The sequence below is a fragment of the Tinamus guttatus genome, unplaced genomic scaffold, assembly GCF_059628265.1.
Source record: "Tinamus guttatus ecotype Peru unplaced genomic scaffold, ASM5962826v1 Tinamus_guttatus_pri_ptg000314l, whole genome shotgun sequence".
Classification (NCBI taxonomy): Eukaryota; Metazoa; Chordata; class Aves; order Tinamiformes; family Tinamidae; genus Tinamus; species Tinamus guttatus.
This window is the reverse complement of record NW_028288848.1, coordinates 5338143-5355302: the sequence shown is the minus strand read 5'-3', so window position 1 is coordinate 5355302 and position 17160 is coordinate 5338143. Positions and strand designations below refer to the sequence as shown.

Sequence of the window (17160 nt, the reverse complement as noted above, 5' to 3'; positions counted from 1 at the left end):
TGTGAGACCGGGGCAGCGGCCACAAGGCTGTGACCTAACACAGGTCCTGGCCTCCGACCATGGCCTAGGCCATCCAACAGCCACCACCACCCACTGCCCCGATCCCCTCTTCTACGGACAAGATGAGACCAGCTTAGCAGCTGCTTTTCTGCCCTCTGAGCAAGCCCTGAGGCTGAACGCCCGGGTGTCAGGGAAGTCATCATGGACTGCTCTCCCCCTTGGATTTTAAACTTTATCTCAAAAGAAAAACAAAGGTCAAAAACAGCTGGAGCAATCATCCCTTTCCTACACCGTGCACAGATGCAGGGAGGCTCCAGGGCCTAGCAGGGACACTAGCGGCAACGGCTCCACTGCTGCCGCGTGGCCACCGCGCGCAGCGGCCGGGCGCTCCACACCAAGGCAAAGCAGCAGCACGTTCCCCGTGCAGCTCACCCGCCCGCAGGACCCCCACCCTGGCCAGCCAGAGCATAGAAAAGCGCAGCAAAGGCGTTCAAGGCAAAAGGACGGGGTGGCGGGGCGGATGCAGGCGAAAACCTGAGAATCAGGCTGCCCAAACCCCCCAGCTCGCGGGGCGCTGAGCAGGGCACGGCTCGTGGGTGGCCCCCTGCATGGCCAGCAGCCCTCCCTGCTCCCCTCCCCGGCACCCACATGGCCCCTTCCCTGTCCCCACGGCCTCTGTGGCGCCCTGGGGCGGCTGCAGCGGTTCCACTCTGGCCGGCGGGGAGGGAGCTGCAGCGCCCGCTCCAGCAACTGCCTCTGGGGGAGACCTGGAAAAAGCCAAAAGGAGATGAGAAACAAACAAAAATCCCCACTGGGACAGAATGTATAAACCCACGTGTCTGCAGGTCTCATTTACTGGTAACTTTATCACTGTGCTTTAAAAAATGAACATAGCCAGGTGGTACTTAGCCCTTGGCAGCCAGCCCGCCGGCAGGACATGGCTGTCCTTACAACTTACCAAGGGAAAGAAAAGGAAAAAAAAAAAAGAAAAAAAATTATGTAGCTTGATGAGTTTTGTTTGCATTAGTTTATTTAAATACCCCTCTGCCCCATTTTGCACGTGGTGAGGTCTGGCAGCAATGCTCATGTGGAGCCTTTTCTGCACTTCACCTACAAAAACAGATGCTGAAGATGCTCCCGGCTGGAGGAGGCACCGCAGAACCCTCCTCCAGCAGCGCTGACCTCGCTCCGTCCTGTAGCAGGGGGCTGTGGTTATTCCCCACCTGCCGTGGGGAATCCTTAACTTGAACGCTGATATTCTGGTTACAGGGATTTTGTGTGTGTGGTAATTTTATTTTATTTTTTTTTTGGATTTTGCATACCTCTCAAGCACACACTTGCAGCCAGGGCCCGAGCACAGTGGCTCCTTGGAAGTCCTGGACCTTCCCGGTGGACCCAGGCCACTTCCACAGCACGCAGGTCAGGATGCTGGATGCATCCGTGCTGGGAGCGCAGCTGAGCTGCTTGGGCATGAACCCAACCTCCGAGGGCAGGTAGCAGCGAGGGGCCGGTCACAGTCGCTGTTAAAACCTCAGTGCAAAGGCTTGGGAGCAGGGAAACCCAAGGAGGGGAGAAACATGAAATAGTGGATGTGGGAAAATGTGCAATAAGCAGCCTCCCACGCCCTCACCAAGCCAGGGCCATTGATTTCCTTCTGTGCAGGGCAAGCCAAGGGGTACGTTTTATTTCTCAAGAACCTCCGTCCATGGATACCGGTGCAGTGGTGTGAAATCCCCTTTCCATCTTTTGAATTCAGAGTACTCTAATATATAACTGTGTTTGTTTTACTGTGGACCAAACTCTAGGAGTTAGAGCAGCAGCTGAAACCTCTCCCAGCAGCCAAGCTCGAGCATTGGGGTTCAGTCCTGCCTGGCCCCCCTGGCCAGCACCAGCCCCTGGGCACCGCTGGCCTTGGGACCCCAGTCAGCAGGAGGGGAGTGAGGCCCTCCTCACAACAGCAAAAGCAGTAACAGGAACGCCGAAAATCCTGACGTTATGTTTTGTTTGACTCGTGTAGGTTTCCCAGGTACCTCCGTGTTCTCGTGTCATTTGCATTTCATTGCTTTACTTTAAGATGTTTTGTGTTCTGTTCAATGAGAAGAATAACTCATTGTGAAAAATTGGGTAACTGTGATTGTGAATAAAGTTGATTTAGGTATCCCATGGCGGTGTGAGCACCTGCTTGCTGCTTGCACAAGAGTTGCCCAAGTGTGCCGGGCCACACCACGCAGCGAGGCTGAAGCAGGAGCAGGGACATGAGCACAGGGAAGGCCGCAGGAGGTGGGGAGGCAGCCGGGGCAGAGGGCTGACTCCTGAGCACCCCTCCGTCCTCCTTAGGGAGCTTCGCCTCCCACCCTGTTGTTGACCAGGTCCACAGCTGAGCGGCCCTCCTGGCACAGGACGTGTTTGCGTTGGCAGCCTCTGGTGCTGTGGGAGGCACCACACGCGAGCGGCCGCCTCAGGCTCTCCCGCTGAAGCGGCTCCCCTCGCAGCGGGAGGGGACACTGTGCTGGGGTGAAGCCAGGCCCCGGCTGCACCCCGGCCATCCTGGAACCACAGGAGCACCAAGATCCCCAGGGCTGTTGGGGCGAGCTGAGCTCACGCAGACCTGCGCTGTGAGTGGAGCCAGGCCCTGTGCCGGGAGGAGCTCGAGCGGGGCTGGGGGGCCTCCTCCCGTGAAGAAGGCAAATGCTGTCCAAGGGCCAGGCAGCCTGCGACACGGCAGCCCCGAGCAGCGCAGGGTATGAGGCAGCCTGCGACACAGCGGCCCTGAGCACCACTGGGTGTTCAGTTAAGCAAAATGCTAAGGGGGAGGAGAGGGGCAGGCAGGTACCCCCTCCCTCCATCGCCTCATGTAGCCTCTCCATGAAACTTCGTGCAGCACTTTGGGCACACTCACTGCAGTCACCGTGGCCTGAAGCCTGTCCTGTGCCACCATCCTTAGCCCACCAAGTACCCAGCAGGGCTGCAAGCTCGCCCTCATAAATGAGCAGGTTGTGCTGCCTGTTACTATGTTAAAGTGAAACCTTCACCATAGGTCCTGCCCCAAGAAGGGCCCTACAGACCCCTCTTCCTGCTTTAATAGCCCGTGTGTCCCTGGGCTTCTCCGGGAGGGCTCAGGGCTGCACAGAGCCGCAAGGCTGCAGGGAGACGGAGGAGGAGGAAGGATGGGATCTCCCGCCGAGCTGCTCCGGCATCGCCCCCTGCCGCCCGCGCCTGCAGTGACACCCGCAGCGGCCTCCGCCCGGGCTGCCCTCCCTGCTCTCTCTTGAGAGGAGATTTTGCTCCTTTTCACAAATACTTTAGCACAACTGGGGCCAGAGAAATTTAGCCCGGGGGCTAAATTGGAGAATTAAACAGGGACTTGGCACTTAAGTGGCTGGTAAAGGATAATGTCACACAACATCGCTCTCTGCTGCGGTGGGCTCGGCCACCCCCAATTCCGCACTTGAAAACCAGGCACGAGGAACAACCCTCTCCGACAGATTCACCAGCTACTAACAGACAGGGGGGAAACAGGAACCAACACTTCACAGAGAACTCCCATCACCCATAGCAGATGTGGAGGTTGAAGAGCTAGAGAGCAAGATCACCCCCAAAACACCACCCCATCCACAAGCATAGGGAGCCAGGAGAAGCTCCTCAGTTCCCATCTGGCTCCATACAGAAGAGATCTTCATACCTGAGGGTAGAGATTATCAGTCCATGAAACTGGGTGGATTAAAAAAGTAAATACAGTACAATGTATTAATCTAGGGCAGGGGGGCAGCAGGGGAAGAGACACACTCCTTTCTCCCTTCAGGACTGAGCTGGAATTTGCCATTTCACATAGACATAAGTGATAAGTGACTCTGGGGAAGCTGAAGTCAGTGGATTTTATGAACACAAGGAGGGATTAAAGCAGCACTGAAAGAAGCTGGAATAATAAACCATCTGGATCACAATTAAAAAGGTCAAAAATTTATTTTCATTAGGGCATAAGAGGCAATGTAAACAAAATACAAAAAAAAAACAAAAACAAAAAACAAACACAAGTCAATTCTTACAGTCTGCAAGCATTGGAAGATTGAGTACCCTTTTCCCACCTCCCCCCATAACACTGCAAGCCTGCTCCAATGTTGATAAGCAACGATCCTGAACCCTGAAGGTCCAGTGGGTTTTGCCAAATCCCAACCTAGGAGTGTTTCTCACGTAACGACACTGCATCTGTTTGATAGAACACTTCAAAAAAGTCCAACAAAACATAAATATTAGAAGTTAGCACCACCTTTGGTCCAAGTGATCAATGCACTGGGAGATGACAGGTACAGTCTATCTAGCAAGTCCTTTCTGCCTGAGTCTTTAAAAACATTAGAGTTTCACATTGCAAAGAACTCGCGATGACTCTGAGAAAACAGCCCTCAAATTCCAGCCATCCCTAGAGCAGCCCTGGGCACCAGGAGAGGCGAAAGGCACAGCCGGAGCCGCACACGTGGCCAGGCGGCTCCAAGCACCCGGCGCGGGGCCCTCCAGGACGGCACAGACCCATGTGCTTGGCCAGGGCAGAGCTCCGAGACGCGGCAGGCTCGAAGCACACGAAGGGCAGGGTGGCAGTGTGTGTGTGTGTGCCCTGAACTGCCTTTCCCACTGGCATCCGCCACGCGCCAAAGGCCCAGGCTGGTGCAGCCGCGTGTTGGGAGGGCGCGCGATGGCAGATGCCAAGGAAGGAGCTAAGGTCACCGGCACTCAAGATTCCTCCCAGGTATTTCAATGGTTGAAACACGCAAATCAGGAGCTGTTTTATCAGGTTGCACTTAGCCCTTATGAGGCTGACCAATTTCAGTACTCACATGCACATCACAAACATACGGCTATGCATCTTTGTGGAAAGGTGTCAATATCCACCAATATGGCCAAAGATGCAGTCATTAGCACCTATGGCAATCCTAGGAAAAAAAAGATTTAAACCCTTAAAGTTCCTGGCAATATTTTATATGTTTGGCAACTCTCTTCTCCCAAAATATCCTGGACTTCAACTGGAGATGATCTGTCTTTTCCTCCAAAAGTTGTGGAGTAGTTCTAGTTAATATTTATTAAATGCTATTCACTTCCAAAATCAAACCAGCTCCATTAGATGCCTAAAAACAGATGCTAAGACCTACTTTTAGCCACAGCAATCTGAAGTTTTTGCTCTGCTTTTTCACATGCACAATTCCTCAGGACAACATTTTGTTTCTGATCCTCCATTGAGGGACCCAAGCACAATTTTCACGTTTGCAGATACAGACATGGTTAATCCCCCCCAAAAAGTTCACTTTACTTGACTGTTTCTGAAGAGGGGGGGGAAATAATCCTCATTTACATTATATTGTAGGTCTTGGAGCAAGTGTTTGGGTTTGGCCTGTGGTCATTGGCACAGACAAGAGGGCAACACTACATAAGATACCTGCCAGCAGGCCCAGCCACCACAGCACCTGCGCTTGCGACGTGATCACAAGCAGGATGCAGCTAAGCAATAGGCGAACCCTCGCTCTAGGACAGCTCTGCAACCAATCCTGGACCAAGTGCTCAAGTCAGGCAAATTCTACAAGTCTGGATTAGCAGAAGGCAACGTTTTGTCCAACTTTCTCCCCCTGGCAAACCTGGAGCAATGAAAATGCTGTGATACAGGTCTCACTAGAACTGAGCTCCATTTCATTTTCCTCAGTCACATAACCAGGCCCCCAGCACCATATATATCAGATATATAATTACAGAGGTCCCCAACTATCTTGCGTGCTAAAGCACAAGGGGCATTTCTAGAGGGTCACTTGGCAAAAGAGCGCTGTATTTTTTCCCCTCACTGAGGATGCACTTGTGCTGGCCCATAAGTTGCTTATCTCTGCTAACCAGAGATGTATCAAATCTGTCATTCTTGCACAGCAGACTCTGGGATTGGTCCCCAAAGTGCCTTTTTCTCCTGTTTTGTGCCAGTTCGAAGAGACCAGGACATTTCAACCTAGTCCATCAACAGTAACTCTTGCCATCAATGGTAAGTGATACTGTTATGCACAGAAGTGTCATTTTTCTGGATTTAAGTTAGATTGTGAGGCAAAGGGCAAGATTTTCTATCATGCATCTGATGTGCTTTTCTTAAAAAAAAAAAAAAAAAAAAAAAAAAAAAAAAAAAGATACCAAGGTCAAAATACATTTGGACCCTTGCAGGAGCTGTTCACCGTGCAAACAGTTTTATCTGCCTAGTCACCCTCTTCAGGTCCTGAAACCACAGCCGGACAAGCTGCAACCCTACGACCCATCTAGCTCCACATTTGTTCTAAGTGCATTAAGGGGCTTCGAGCAAGTCAGAAAATCCTGGTCAGCTGCAGAAGAATCAATACAAGACCAAAGGCTGCACTACAGTCATTCTGCTGCCTTTGATGGAACTGGATCAGAGGCCACAGGTAAATATAGTATATGAAGCTGTTACCAAAAAGAAAGGTTTCCCTAAACTCATTTTCCTCCTCTTGGCAGTGATTAGAAAAATACCCTCATAGCTTTAACTCGCATCCCAAAACAAACTGAACAAACTCCCGCCTACAAACTCTCTTAAAAGCAAAAATAACCCTTAATTCTTCTGTCTCTAAATATGCTACAACAGAAACTGCATCATCAACTTCTAGACCTTTTCCCAAGAAGGACAGACAAAATGACACCCACATACATTAAAAAAATACATTTAAAAAAAAAGCATCACCAACTTGACCACATGCACTAAACCACACGTTTCTCCATCTCTGGTCACCGACATACTCTCCCAAGCTCCCCACCAGGTACATTCCCACCACCAATCTGCTCACAAACGGATTGCTACACCAACACAGAAATCACCACAGCAAATACGCAAGAGCACCTATGATCCAGGAAACCCGCTGCAAAGCCTTGTTAAGACCAGGCCCAGCTTGATCTTCTATTAAATAAACATTTAGGACAGCAAAACCAACAGCAGCTTCTGCTCCAGCGCAACTGCTCCAACAGGTCGCAGCTTAATTCAGCAAGAGGTTTAGGCTCCTCATGACACTCCCCGTTTCCTTAACTAGTTAACAGCTAGTTAATGGTTCTGGGAACTGCTACTGGTGCACATGCTCAAATGAGTTGCCATCAGTGCCCTGAATTAGTTATGCAAGCCTCAACTTCAGCCTAAGTAGCAATCAAGCAAACTGCTGGCCTGAAACTTGATATCAAGCCTTCCCACAAAGAGACTCATCTATTTGGTTCTCCTTGCACATTGCAACCAGAGTAATGAACGCTGCTGTCTGCACTTACACCTGCAATAAAGAAACAGCCCCGACAACATGAAGCTCAACCAGACAACAGAAACACACAACCAACCCCAACTGTTGACCCCACAACGCTCAGTTTGGCCCTTGGCACAAAACTGCTGTTTTACCAGCATGCGCCGTCTGTGTTCACAGGACTCCTGGTCTGAGCTTGACGTGAGGACTGAGCAACTCTTTCCAGTGAGTCTGTTCAGCATGCTGCAAGAAAAGAGAATTCACCTAGAGACTGGAAACAATTATATATATATTTTTCTCTACTCCTCAAAAGCAGAGACAGGAAATAGTTGTCAGCTATTACAAAAATATTTCATTTTTAAAAGGGTTGGTTTTAACTCCCTTTTTATTTGTTCCTTGTCACACGGTAAATACCAGGGTCTGCAATATTCTTAGTCCCACTTTTACAGAACAGAACCAAACCGAGTGCTCAGGGAAATCCAGAACTGAATCCGATGCCCCTCAATCTGAACCCCAGGGGTGATGAAAAGATTTTTTTCACCCCTTTCACTACTTCACTGCTGCCCCAGAAGGGGTTCAAGAATAAGCTCTCAAAGACAAATAAAACTGTTTGCACAGCAAAGGCCTGTCACTTTGCTTAAATTTCAGACACCAGCCAAATACAGAGTCAGTAACAAAGATTTGAAGTAGAATATCTGGAGAAGCCTGAAGCATTTAATATTTCAAAGTTAAATTAGAAAGAAGTTCTCCTACGGGGCCAAGTGACTCTCTTCCCCTCTGCTCCTCTTCACCAAGCAAAGACCAAGAAGGAAAGGTACCTTTGTAACCCAGTAACCCTCTGTATCTAGGAAAGATCAGTACAACTCAAGACAAAACGTTTTCCCCGTGATGCCACTAGCACGTGGTTATTCAGAGGGCCACAGCAGGCACACCTGGACCAGCCACCCTCGGCAGCTCTGGCCGGCGGCTGACGCCCGGTGTGCGCACACCCTGACACACACAACACCCCAGTTACACCAACACGGAGCACCAGTTCAGCCGACTTTGGTGGATCATCTCCTTCAGGATGCAGGCTGTCCTAGCACAGTACGGAGCACAAAACTCAGCATTTCTCAGCAAAGAAAAATGCTGACAGAGCAGTGATGTATTAAAACCAGTTATACAGAGAAACACCTGCAGTGTTAGACCCAATAATTTACGGCCTTATAAGAAACATTTTCCCTCATATTTTATCTTTATCTATCCCTCCTCTGCCAATATAGCTACCTCTTATTTCTTACCAAATTGTTACTAAAATTCCCCTTTTTTTGATTCAGTAACAAACAGGAGTCTCAACTCAGGACAGTAGTGGCTTATGCTGACAATAACAGGTCTGTAAAACGCCAGTGTGAAGCTTAAAACCAAATTTATTTATATTAAAAAAAAACACAAAACAAAAAAATTGCACTCTCCAACTAAAATCAACACTACCTCAATGCAAGAACAAATGCACAACGTTGTGAATGGGACCAGCCCAGCCCTGACATTATAAAACGGGAGAAACTAAGTTTGCTCTGGCTGTGCCAGGGAGGAAAGCGGCAGCGGCGCTTGCCTGGGAAGCCCTTGGTGCCCAGCGTGGTGCGGGGAGACCCTGCGACACCCCGCAGGGACGAGGACGCTCCCGGGAAAGCCCGGAGACGTGCGGGTTGAGGAGAGGCAGCACCAGCGAGCCAGGCCCGCGGCCAGGCGGGCGCAGGGCCTCGGCCTGCGGCCCCCATACAGTACTGAGAGGGTGAAGGCCGCGCGCGATGCCGCAGGGCCGCCTCCACGCTGCCGAGGAGCTGGAAGCAGGGAGGGTGGGAGGAAACAAGCAGGCAAACAGACACAAACACTTAAACGTTTACTCTCAGACCATCCTGCAGGTACCTATGGAGTGCTCAAGCACAAGCAGCGCTTGCGTGCACGGGGGTGGAAGCCCGGGGCATCGGGCCTGCACCACACGGCAGGAGGAGGTTGGCTCCTCCAAGCTGGGTGTGCTTGCAGAGCAGCTGGATGCGGTGAAATAGGGACAGTTCTGTGATTTGGAAAAGACCTGCAGAAGTCAGTTCAGCTCTCATGCAAAAGTCTCTTCCAGGTGTTCTGACAAACTTAAGAACAGCAGGACAAGAGCTAAGGAGCAAAGCGCTGAGGTACATCTCCCTTCCGAGGACATGGAACATGGCAAGAGGAAAGGTACTCCTAGGAGCCCAGAGTAGTAAATGCTCTGGCTTTCACATTTCTTTTCTATTCTTATAAAAATAGTCCAGTTTTCCAAAGGTAGCTTTTGCTGCCACCTAGAAGTCAATATTGGTTTAGATGATAGAAGTTCTCCTTCCATTCAAAACAGAATATAAGACAACTTCTTTTGAAAAGCAGAATTTCTGCCTGACTTTTTTTTAGACCTGAGAGATCAACCTTGGAAAGCCAAAAAAATACATGACAGCAAAACCCAAATCAGTTGTGAAATTCTGCAGGTAAGAAATAACCTAATTTGGGGTGCTTTTTCCCCCCCTCCTTAGTTTAACAACAAGGGAAGAAAAAGAAACCAGAAACTGCAGTAAAAAAATGAAAAAAAAAAACGTGCCCGTATCTCTTGCAATAAATATGAGTAACAGCAGAGCATGAAAACTTGGGGCTGCACCAGAAGTGTTCAGGCTTCAGAATAGATGACAACAGAAAAGGAAAAAACAAAGGACACAACCACGGGAGACAGTGTCATGCAAAGAGGACAAGTACTTAAAGCACAGCTCAGAAGGCCTTTATCAATGAGGATGTTAATGCACATTCTGCAAAACTCCAGGCAACATGCTGCAAAATCTTCACACTTCACTCGGAGGTGATGCTTCCTTACGAAAAGCAGCCGCTCCAACATCTGCCCTCTGCCCTGCCTTTCCCCTTTCCCTAAGAGTGCATGAATAGGAAATTGCAAAGAGTTCACACTGCACGTTCCACTCCAAGTCCTGGATGAGGGGCCTGTTTATTCTATGAATATTGCACTTATCCACTCATTGGATTTCTTTTTTTTTCCCCTCAAGAATGCAGATTATTTGGGAAGGAAAAAAAAAACAGAAGAAATTAGTAGGCTACAACACAGGAAATTATGAATCATCAACAGGCTATCTATGAAGATCTAAAATTAAATAGTACTAGTCCTATTCTGTTAATACTAGTAATATGAAAATAATGAATGCTTTATCAAATTCCCTTGTTTTTCATATAAGATAAAAGCAGTAACTTGCTTTTTAACTGAGGAAAGCAATGAATATATATTACAATAAAATACAACTCATTAAGATCTGAAAGTGATGAAAACAATTATATAATGCCTTCGTCAACACTTTAAAGCATCATAACAGGAGGAGTCTTTGGGGTGCATTATCCACAAGGGCCAAAATCATTGAGCTACACTGGTGCAGACATGAAATTCTATTTATAGGGATTTAATCATGAGCCAATTTTGATCCTTCATTATGGTGTATTTGCTATTAAGGTACACAGTGATTTAAAAGCTTCTTCAGCTAAATATCCTGGCTCTTGCCCATCCTGTCTTTTACCTTGAAGCATTTGGCTGGCCAGATTGGCACACAAGACTATATCCAGGTGTCTCAAGGCAAAAGAGCTAAGATTAATTTAGAGGAATTTTGTCCAGCAGGGAAGGGCAGCAGACAAATGCATTACTGCTGCTGGAACAAGGAAGGGGAGACAAGGCAAAAATAGCAATTAAACTTTTCAGGCATTATATAAACCTCAATAACGAACTCAGAAGTGCTCATTATCATTAAAGTTGCAGTATACAGCAAAATGTAATTTTCACATTCTCAAATTTTGCTCTGTGGAATCAGATTTGGGGGTTTCTGCCGGTGCAGACTGGGCAAGCGGGGAGAGGTGGCGGCACAGGCGGCCGCCTCTGCCTTCCTCCCAGAGGAGGGCTCCCTCCAGCTTCCCAAGGCTTTTCCGCAAGGCTCTGCCTCATCCAAGTCGGGTTCAAGAATGAATCAGATAAAAACAAAAAATGAAATTTTAACAGTACTATTGATTTCTGCATTGAGTGTTTACTGAGGTCAGTGTTACGTATAAATACCGCTCTCGATCCAGTGTCAGCTCTGACAAATTTAGCACGTAAAGCTTAGGGTGACATGGTTTGGGAAAGAATCCAAAGCCCTTTCAACGCTCCAGCGTCCTCGAGCTGCCCTTCCAGGCTACGCTGGGCTGCCCAGGCCACAGGCCAAGCTCTGGGACTCTCTCTTTGGGCTGTCAGTGGGGCCGGCTGTGCACTAGCTGCTCGCTGAGGGGTGGGAGAGATTAAAAAAATATATATTATTTTCCTGATCTTGCAGTCGAAATAAAAATCACTGAAAGATAATGAAAAACATAAGATGGGAAGGGAAAACAACACTTTTTTGGTCTTTACTTAAAAAGTACCCTTTTGAATGCAAGAGCTGGGCCAAATCCAGGCTTTGCTGGGGCGACAGGCTGGCAGCAGCCACTACGCAAAGCCACCGGCGGCCACCGCGAGCCCGGCGGAGCCGGAGCTGCTGGAGGTGGCTCGTCCCGGCAGCGGCAGAGCCGGGGCTGCTCCCACAGCCCGTGCAGGAGCCCCAGCCGCTCAATGCAGAAGGTTTGGGAGCTGGGCTTTTACCTGCCTCCCGGAGAGGTGAGCTTGGGGGAACGTTTCCAAACAAAACACTTGAGCATATTATTTTAAAATAAGTTAATTCTTAATAAATATGTGCTTGAAGAAAGTGATAATTATATACTGCACCTTTAAGTAATGCACTTGGTTCTCTGCATTGGCTTCTGTTTTGTTTTTTTTATTATTGTTAAAGTGCATTAAATCAAAATAATGAACCACTTCCGCATCATTATTGTTAAAATAAATCATAACAACATTAATACAAGTCACTAAGTCACTACTATTAGTACTGCAATCTAGCAGATAACTCTATGTATTGCTCTATTTAATACTGTCCAGCAGAAGAATATAATACTTCTATTTTAAACTCACAACAGCTCCAGCAGTCGTTAATGGCTGCCACCATATTAGTACAACTAAAAATGGGGAGAAGCATGAGAGACGGGGCCACGACGCCTCAAAGACATCCAGAAAGATGTAGCTAACTGGATATATACATATAGATCATATAGCAAGACGTAAGGTACCAAGCGGGCTCCGCACTTCGGGAGAGGGGCCGCGTTCTCCTGTGACCCCAATCTGAGGGTATCCCAACCAAACAGCCTCCCTCCCATCCCAACCCAACGGCCTCCCTCCCTGCTACGAGGCTCCGAGCGCTGCCAGGACCACAGCGCTGGCCATGGCCACTCGGGCCGCCTGCGTTTAAAGCCAACCAAATGACACGGATCAGCTGAGCTGTCAGTAACGCTCTCTCGATGTTAGCATAGCAATTAATAAAAACCCAACCACCCCCAAAATAAAAATAAAAAAAAAATGAAGACAAGAGCAACGTTTAAATTGTATATTTTTTTTGGCAGAGAAACATCCCTGGTAACACATGATATTGTTGTGCTATTTTACTGAACCCCTTGATCGCAGCTACTTAAAGTCTCTATAACTTTTACCTTCCAAGCCAAATTGGTTTGAAGCTGTGGTGAAAGAAAGGGCAACGTATCGTTTTGTGTAAGCCAGTAGTGAAATAGTCTGCCCCTTCCCCCATAAAACAGATACACAATGCTGTCTATTAATTAAAGGAACCAAATAGCAATCTTAAGCAATTAATAAAGGCTATAAGGAAAAAAAAATCAAGACTTTCTCAAGTACAGTAGGGATTTAGCCAATGTTTACAGTACAAGAGTTGGCTACCTCAGGAATGACTCCAAATTCCTTTCCCAATGGAAGCCTCTTTCATTTCCCACCACGCTACCCCTGTGTGCCACATTTCAAAGCATGAGTTAAGAAAGGCAGATGAAATGAAACTAGAAGAGGCAGCTTCCTGGTTAAACACATTTTAGACCTCATTAGATATTAAGTCTCTGAGCCCGAAAAGCCTCGACGCACGTTCCAGTACAAATGTACTCTTTTGGATTCAAGTGGGAACAGAAACACGCATTTGGCTTCTACTTCAGTTTTAAGTCTCTTCTGGTAAACCAAGACAAAAAATTAAAATTAAAGTAAACCCAGAATGCACAAAGACAAAAAACATAACACAGAAAAACAATTCCCCAAAAATATACAAATTAGGCTGTGCAGACCAAGTTTGATGGCTTTTTTTCCTCCCTCATTGTAAACACTGATGTTGCAGAAGGTTACGGCTCTCCCTAACTAATACTTTTGCGGGCCCTGCCAGCAGTCAGCACGCTTGGATTTGCACCAGATCGCAAAAAAGGAATTGACACATTTGACAGCTTTCTCATCTTCGGTGTCTTAAGGGAGTTTTGTTAATTTTGATATTACAATCATTTTGAGAAACTCAATTCTGCAAAGAGAATTAACTGAGATCTCCTGGCAGGAGTCAGACCCAGAACTAAATACAGAGCCGATAAAGTTACCAACATGCTTAAACATGGGGTTTCTGGATTTGTTTTGTATAAGCACCTGTGGGCCTCACTGCCCTAGAACACCTGAAAAATCCCAACTCAAAGAACAAGACAGGAAACAAAAGGAAACAAAACAGAGCGCCCAACAAACACCACCTGATTGCCATTTCTGGGGAGCAAGCAGTAACGACAAAACACGACTGAAGTCAGAGACCAAATCTCTCCACGATGAAAAGGCTCCAACTCTGGACCAACCAACTGCTAAGAAGAAAGAAGTAGACTTCTCCAAAGGGTTAGAGTCCCTCTGTGTTTCAGAGCACAATTTCCATTTGCTTCTTACTGCTAGCAAGTTGCAGAAGCACATCCAAAACTCTTGAGTATTCCATGTGTGGACAAGAACGAGGAGAATGGGAGCCAAGACTGTAGAACATTAGAGTTTGGCACTAAACTCCTCAAGTAGATGCATCTGTATCTCTCTCAAAGGCACGCATTTGGTTTCCTATCAATAACGGGAGAGATGGGATGTCATACCCTGTTACACATACAAGATTATTAACAACTTCACAAAAAGGCTTTTGACTATGCTGTATCTTCCTCATAGCTGCTTATGACACCTTAACCCCACAGACCTCTCCAGAGCATGGCAGACTTGTCCACAGCATAGACAGACTCCTTTGTCCCTTTGTACAAACTTGGGCACAGGGAAACATCTTTTTGTGTAGTAATTGTTTTTTTTTTCCACATGTACACAGCAGGAACAGTATAAATTAGGGAGGTTAGAGACATTGCAACATTAGTTCTTTTTCTCCAAATAATTTGAGGGCACCCAGCCTTTGAATGGTTTCACACCATTCATGATCTGGCAGTACCACCAGCCATTTGGGTTCCTTTCCAGGACCTCCATGCAGACACCTTCCTGAAACCCTGCAGTCTCTTCATCCCCTTCATAGTCTGCAATGGAAACATAGATGTCTTTGAGATTGTTGTGGATGAACTGGGATTTCTCAATGGGTTTTGGTCTGACAGTGGACACAGGAATCCCATTCCGCTGGCTGGGGAGGTTGGAGGTGGTTTCCAAGCCCTCTGTGCCAGACCTCTCCGCCTGCTTTCCCTTGGAGTCACCCGGCTGTGATCGTGCGTTACTGAAGGAGGAATTCCGTCGGACGTTCCTAAGATGGTCTGTAGATGTTAAAGATTCGTTTCTGCGCAAGGAACATGACAGGTTGTTTTCCTTTGGTGGTGGAGACACAAACACCGACTGTGGCCGGACTGCAAGCTGCCTGACACCATTTCTCATTTTGACCGGCCCTGACGTTTTTGAAAAACCGCCAGGAGGTTTGCTTGGGATGGGTGGTGTTGCACGTTTGCTTTGGTTGATGGTGTTCAAAGCCTGCACTCTCTTCTCTATCTTCTCTAAACTGTTTGACTTGTTTTCATTTTTCCTGTTCTTGGAAAGTGAGGCATCTGTGTCTGTTGCTGTAGTTTCTCGATTATCAGCAAGAGCCAAATAATGGGAAGGAGCCCAGCCTTCCGCATCTCCATATTTCAGGTACCACCACCCACTGGCTTGCTTCTCCAGCACTTCTACTTCTACTCCTGCTGGGAAGCCAATTTCAGAATCCTGTACCTTTTGGTATGAGTCAGTGGTCACATAGAAACTTCTGGAATCATTTTCTTGCTCAGTTTTGGCCTGATGGCTGGAGCAGAACATGCCACGGGAAGGAGCGGTAATGAGATCAGCTGAGCTCCTTCGAACAGGATCTTCTTGGTTCTCAGAAGCTGTGTATGGGGGGCTCTCAGACTCTTCACTTCTTGAACCTTTAAGTCCACCTCTCAGTTGCCCGGTTGGCCTCAGCTGACGTCTTAAAGTGCTGATATCCATTTTTTCCTGACTCTGAGACTCTGCCTTGTTCAGGAAAGGTTTGGGCCTAACAATTGGCTTCGCTCTAATGGAAGGGCTCTGCCCAGGCTCTTTCTTCACACCTGTTCTTGGCATGCTACGTAAGCCAACATCTGAGGCTGACCTCGGTTTTGTCTCTTCATTCCTGGAGTAGTGACATTTTCCAAGATCAGGGTGGATGTTTTTGTCAGTCTTGGGCTTCACAAGTGATGTTTTAGGAGAGCTGGAACAAGGAGAGTTCCTTCGAATCAAGGACAGAGAAGTGCTTTTCTGGGAATCAGAGTCTCCACTAGATTCCTTATTAGACAAAGCATCTTCTGCATAACGCCTGAATCCCTCATTCTCATAGATGGTCTCTTCTTCATGGGCAACATCCTCGGAAGACTCTCCAACTTTGAATTTTGTTTTCTGAAGCGATGACACAGGTTGTTTCAGCGGCTGAAACAACCGTTTTTCAGGAGTGCTTTCTTCACGATGGCTTTCATTCACATCACACTCCGAGTCAAAGCCAAAGGCAGGTACGTCATACTCAGGTTCTTCGTATTTGAGCTTATGGGGAGAGTCCTGGGCTTCCCCTGAAGAAACAGTTCCAGGAATTGTCCCTTCTTCAGTGTCTTTTGGTTTACTGGGAGGAGCTGGGGGAGGGACCTTCGGACGTGTTAGGGTACTGGTTCTTCTGTTTAAATTTGGCTTCTTCCTCTTGTCAATGTAAGATGCTGGTGCCCATCCTTCCTTCTCTCCAATCTGCACATACCACCAGCCACCAGAATTCTTTTCTATAACCTAGTTGATGACAAGCAACAAGTTAGGTAAGTCTTAACCAACTGCTTTTCACCCCCCTCCCTTTTCAAGCCTCCCTTTCAAGCGCAATATTCTTCTCCCAGCTGCACCACTGGGACTCACCTCTGCTTTTTGTCCTCCACGAAAGCTTATCCCATCAGAGATACAAGACTGGAACTCCGCAATAGTGTAGTATTCCACTTCCACAGAGGGTGGCTCTGGCGGTTTAGGCAACTGAAAACCCTATAGCAGAAGTAGTTTTGTACAGTTAGCAGTGACATATATGTATCTATATATACAAATATATATGGGCTGAATGGCATCGGTATGAAAAAATGTTTGCCTTCACAGGTGTTATTCACTAAAGCCCTTCCTTCTTCCTATGCTACTTCCTAACAATAACTTCCCAATTCTCTAGAGCAGAAGCTGAGGCACAGAGATGGGCCACAAGAGAGAAGGCCTTTCAGACTACACTCTGTTCCTGACCCCTTTGCTAGCTATTAAAACTGTGATAATCTTTACCCGAACAGTAAAACTTTTACTGATAGGCCATAAAGTGCACACTGCCATTCCAGCCACAGTAACAACAGTCTATTTATTCTGATTTTTTGAGCAGAAGGACTCAGTTCTGGACGGCTTGTTGCAGTCATAGTAAATGGCATTGCACCAAGCCCATGATAAGATTCTGCCCATTCCCTTCTATAATCTTTTAACATGTAA

At 47.5% G+C, this 17160-nt stretch overlaps 1 protein-coding gene across 5 annotated transcripts in view; it reads right to left on the bottom strand.

The window, feature by feature from the left end:
- Positions 1-13952: 13952 nt before the first annotated feature.
- SH3PXD2A (SH3 and PX domains 2A) overlaps positions 13953-17160 on the bottom strand; it is a 239068-nt gene continuing 235860 nt past the window's right edge. For all 5 annotated transcript variants that reach the window (XM_088528649.1, XM_088528650.1, XM_088528646.1 and 2 more), the window contains 2 exons: positions 16564-16683; positions 13953-16443 (listed from right to left, as the gene is read on the bottom strand). In XM_088528649.1, the coding sequence (XP_088384775.1) occupies positions 14554-16443; positions 16564-16683 (2010 nt within the window). In that variant the 3' untranslated portion in view covers positions 13953-14553. The remainder of the gene's footprint in view (positions 16444-16563; positions 16684-17160) is intronic.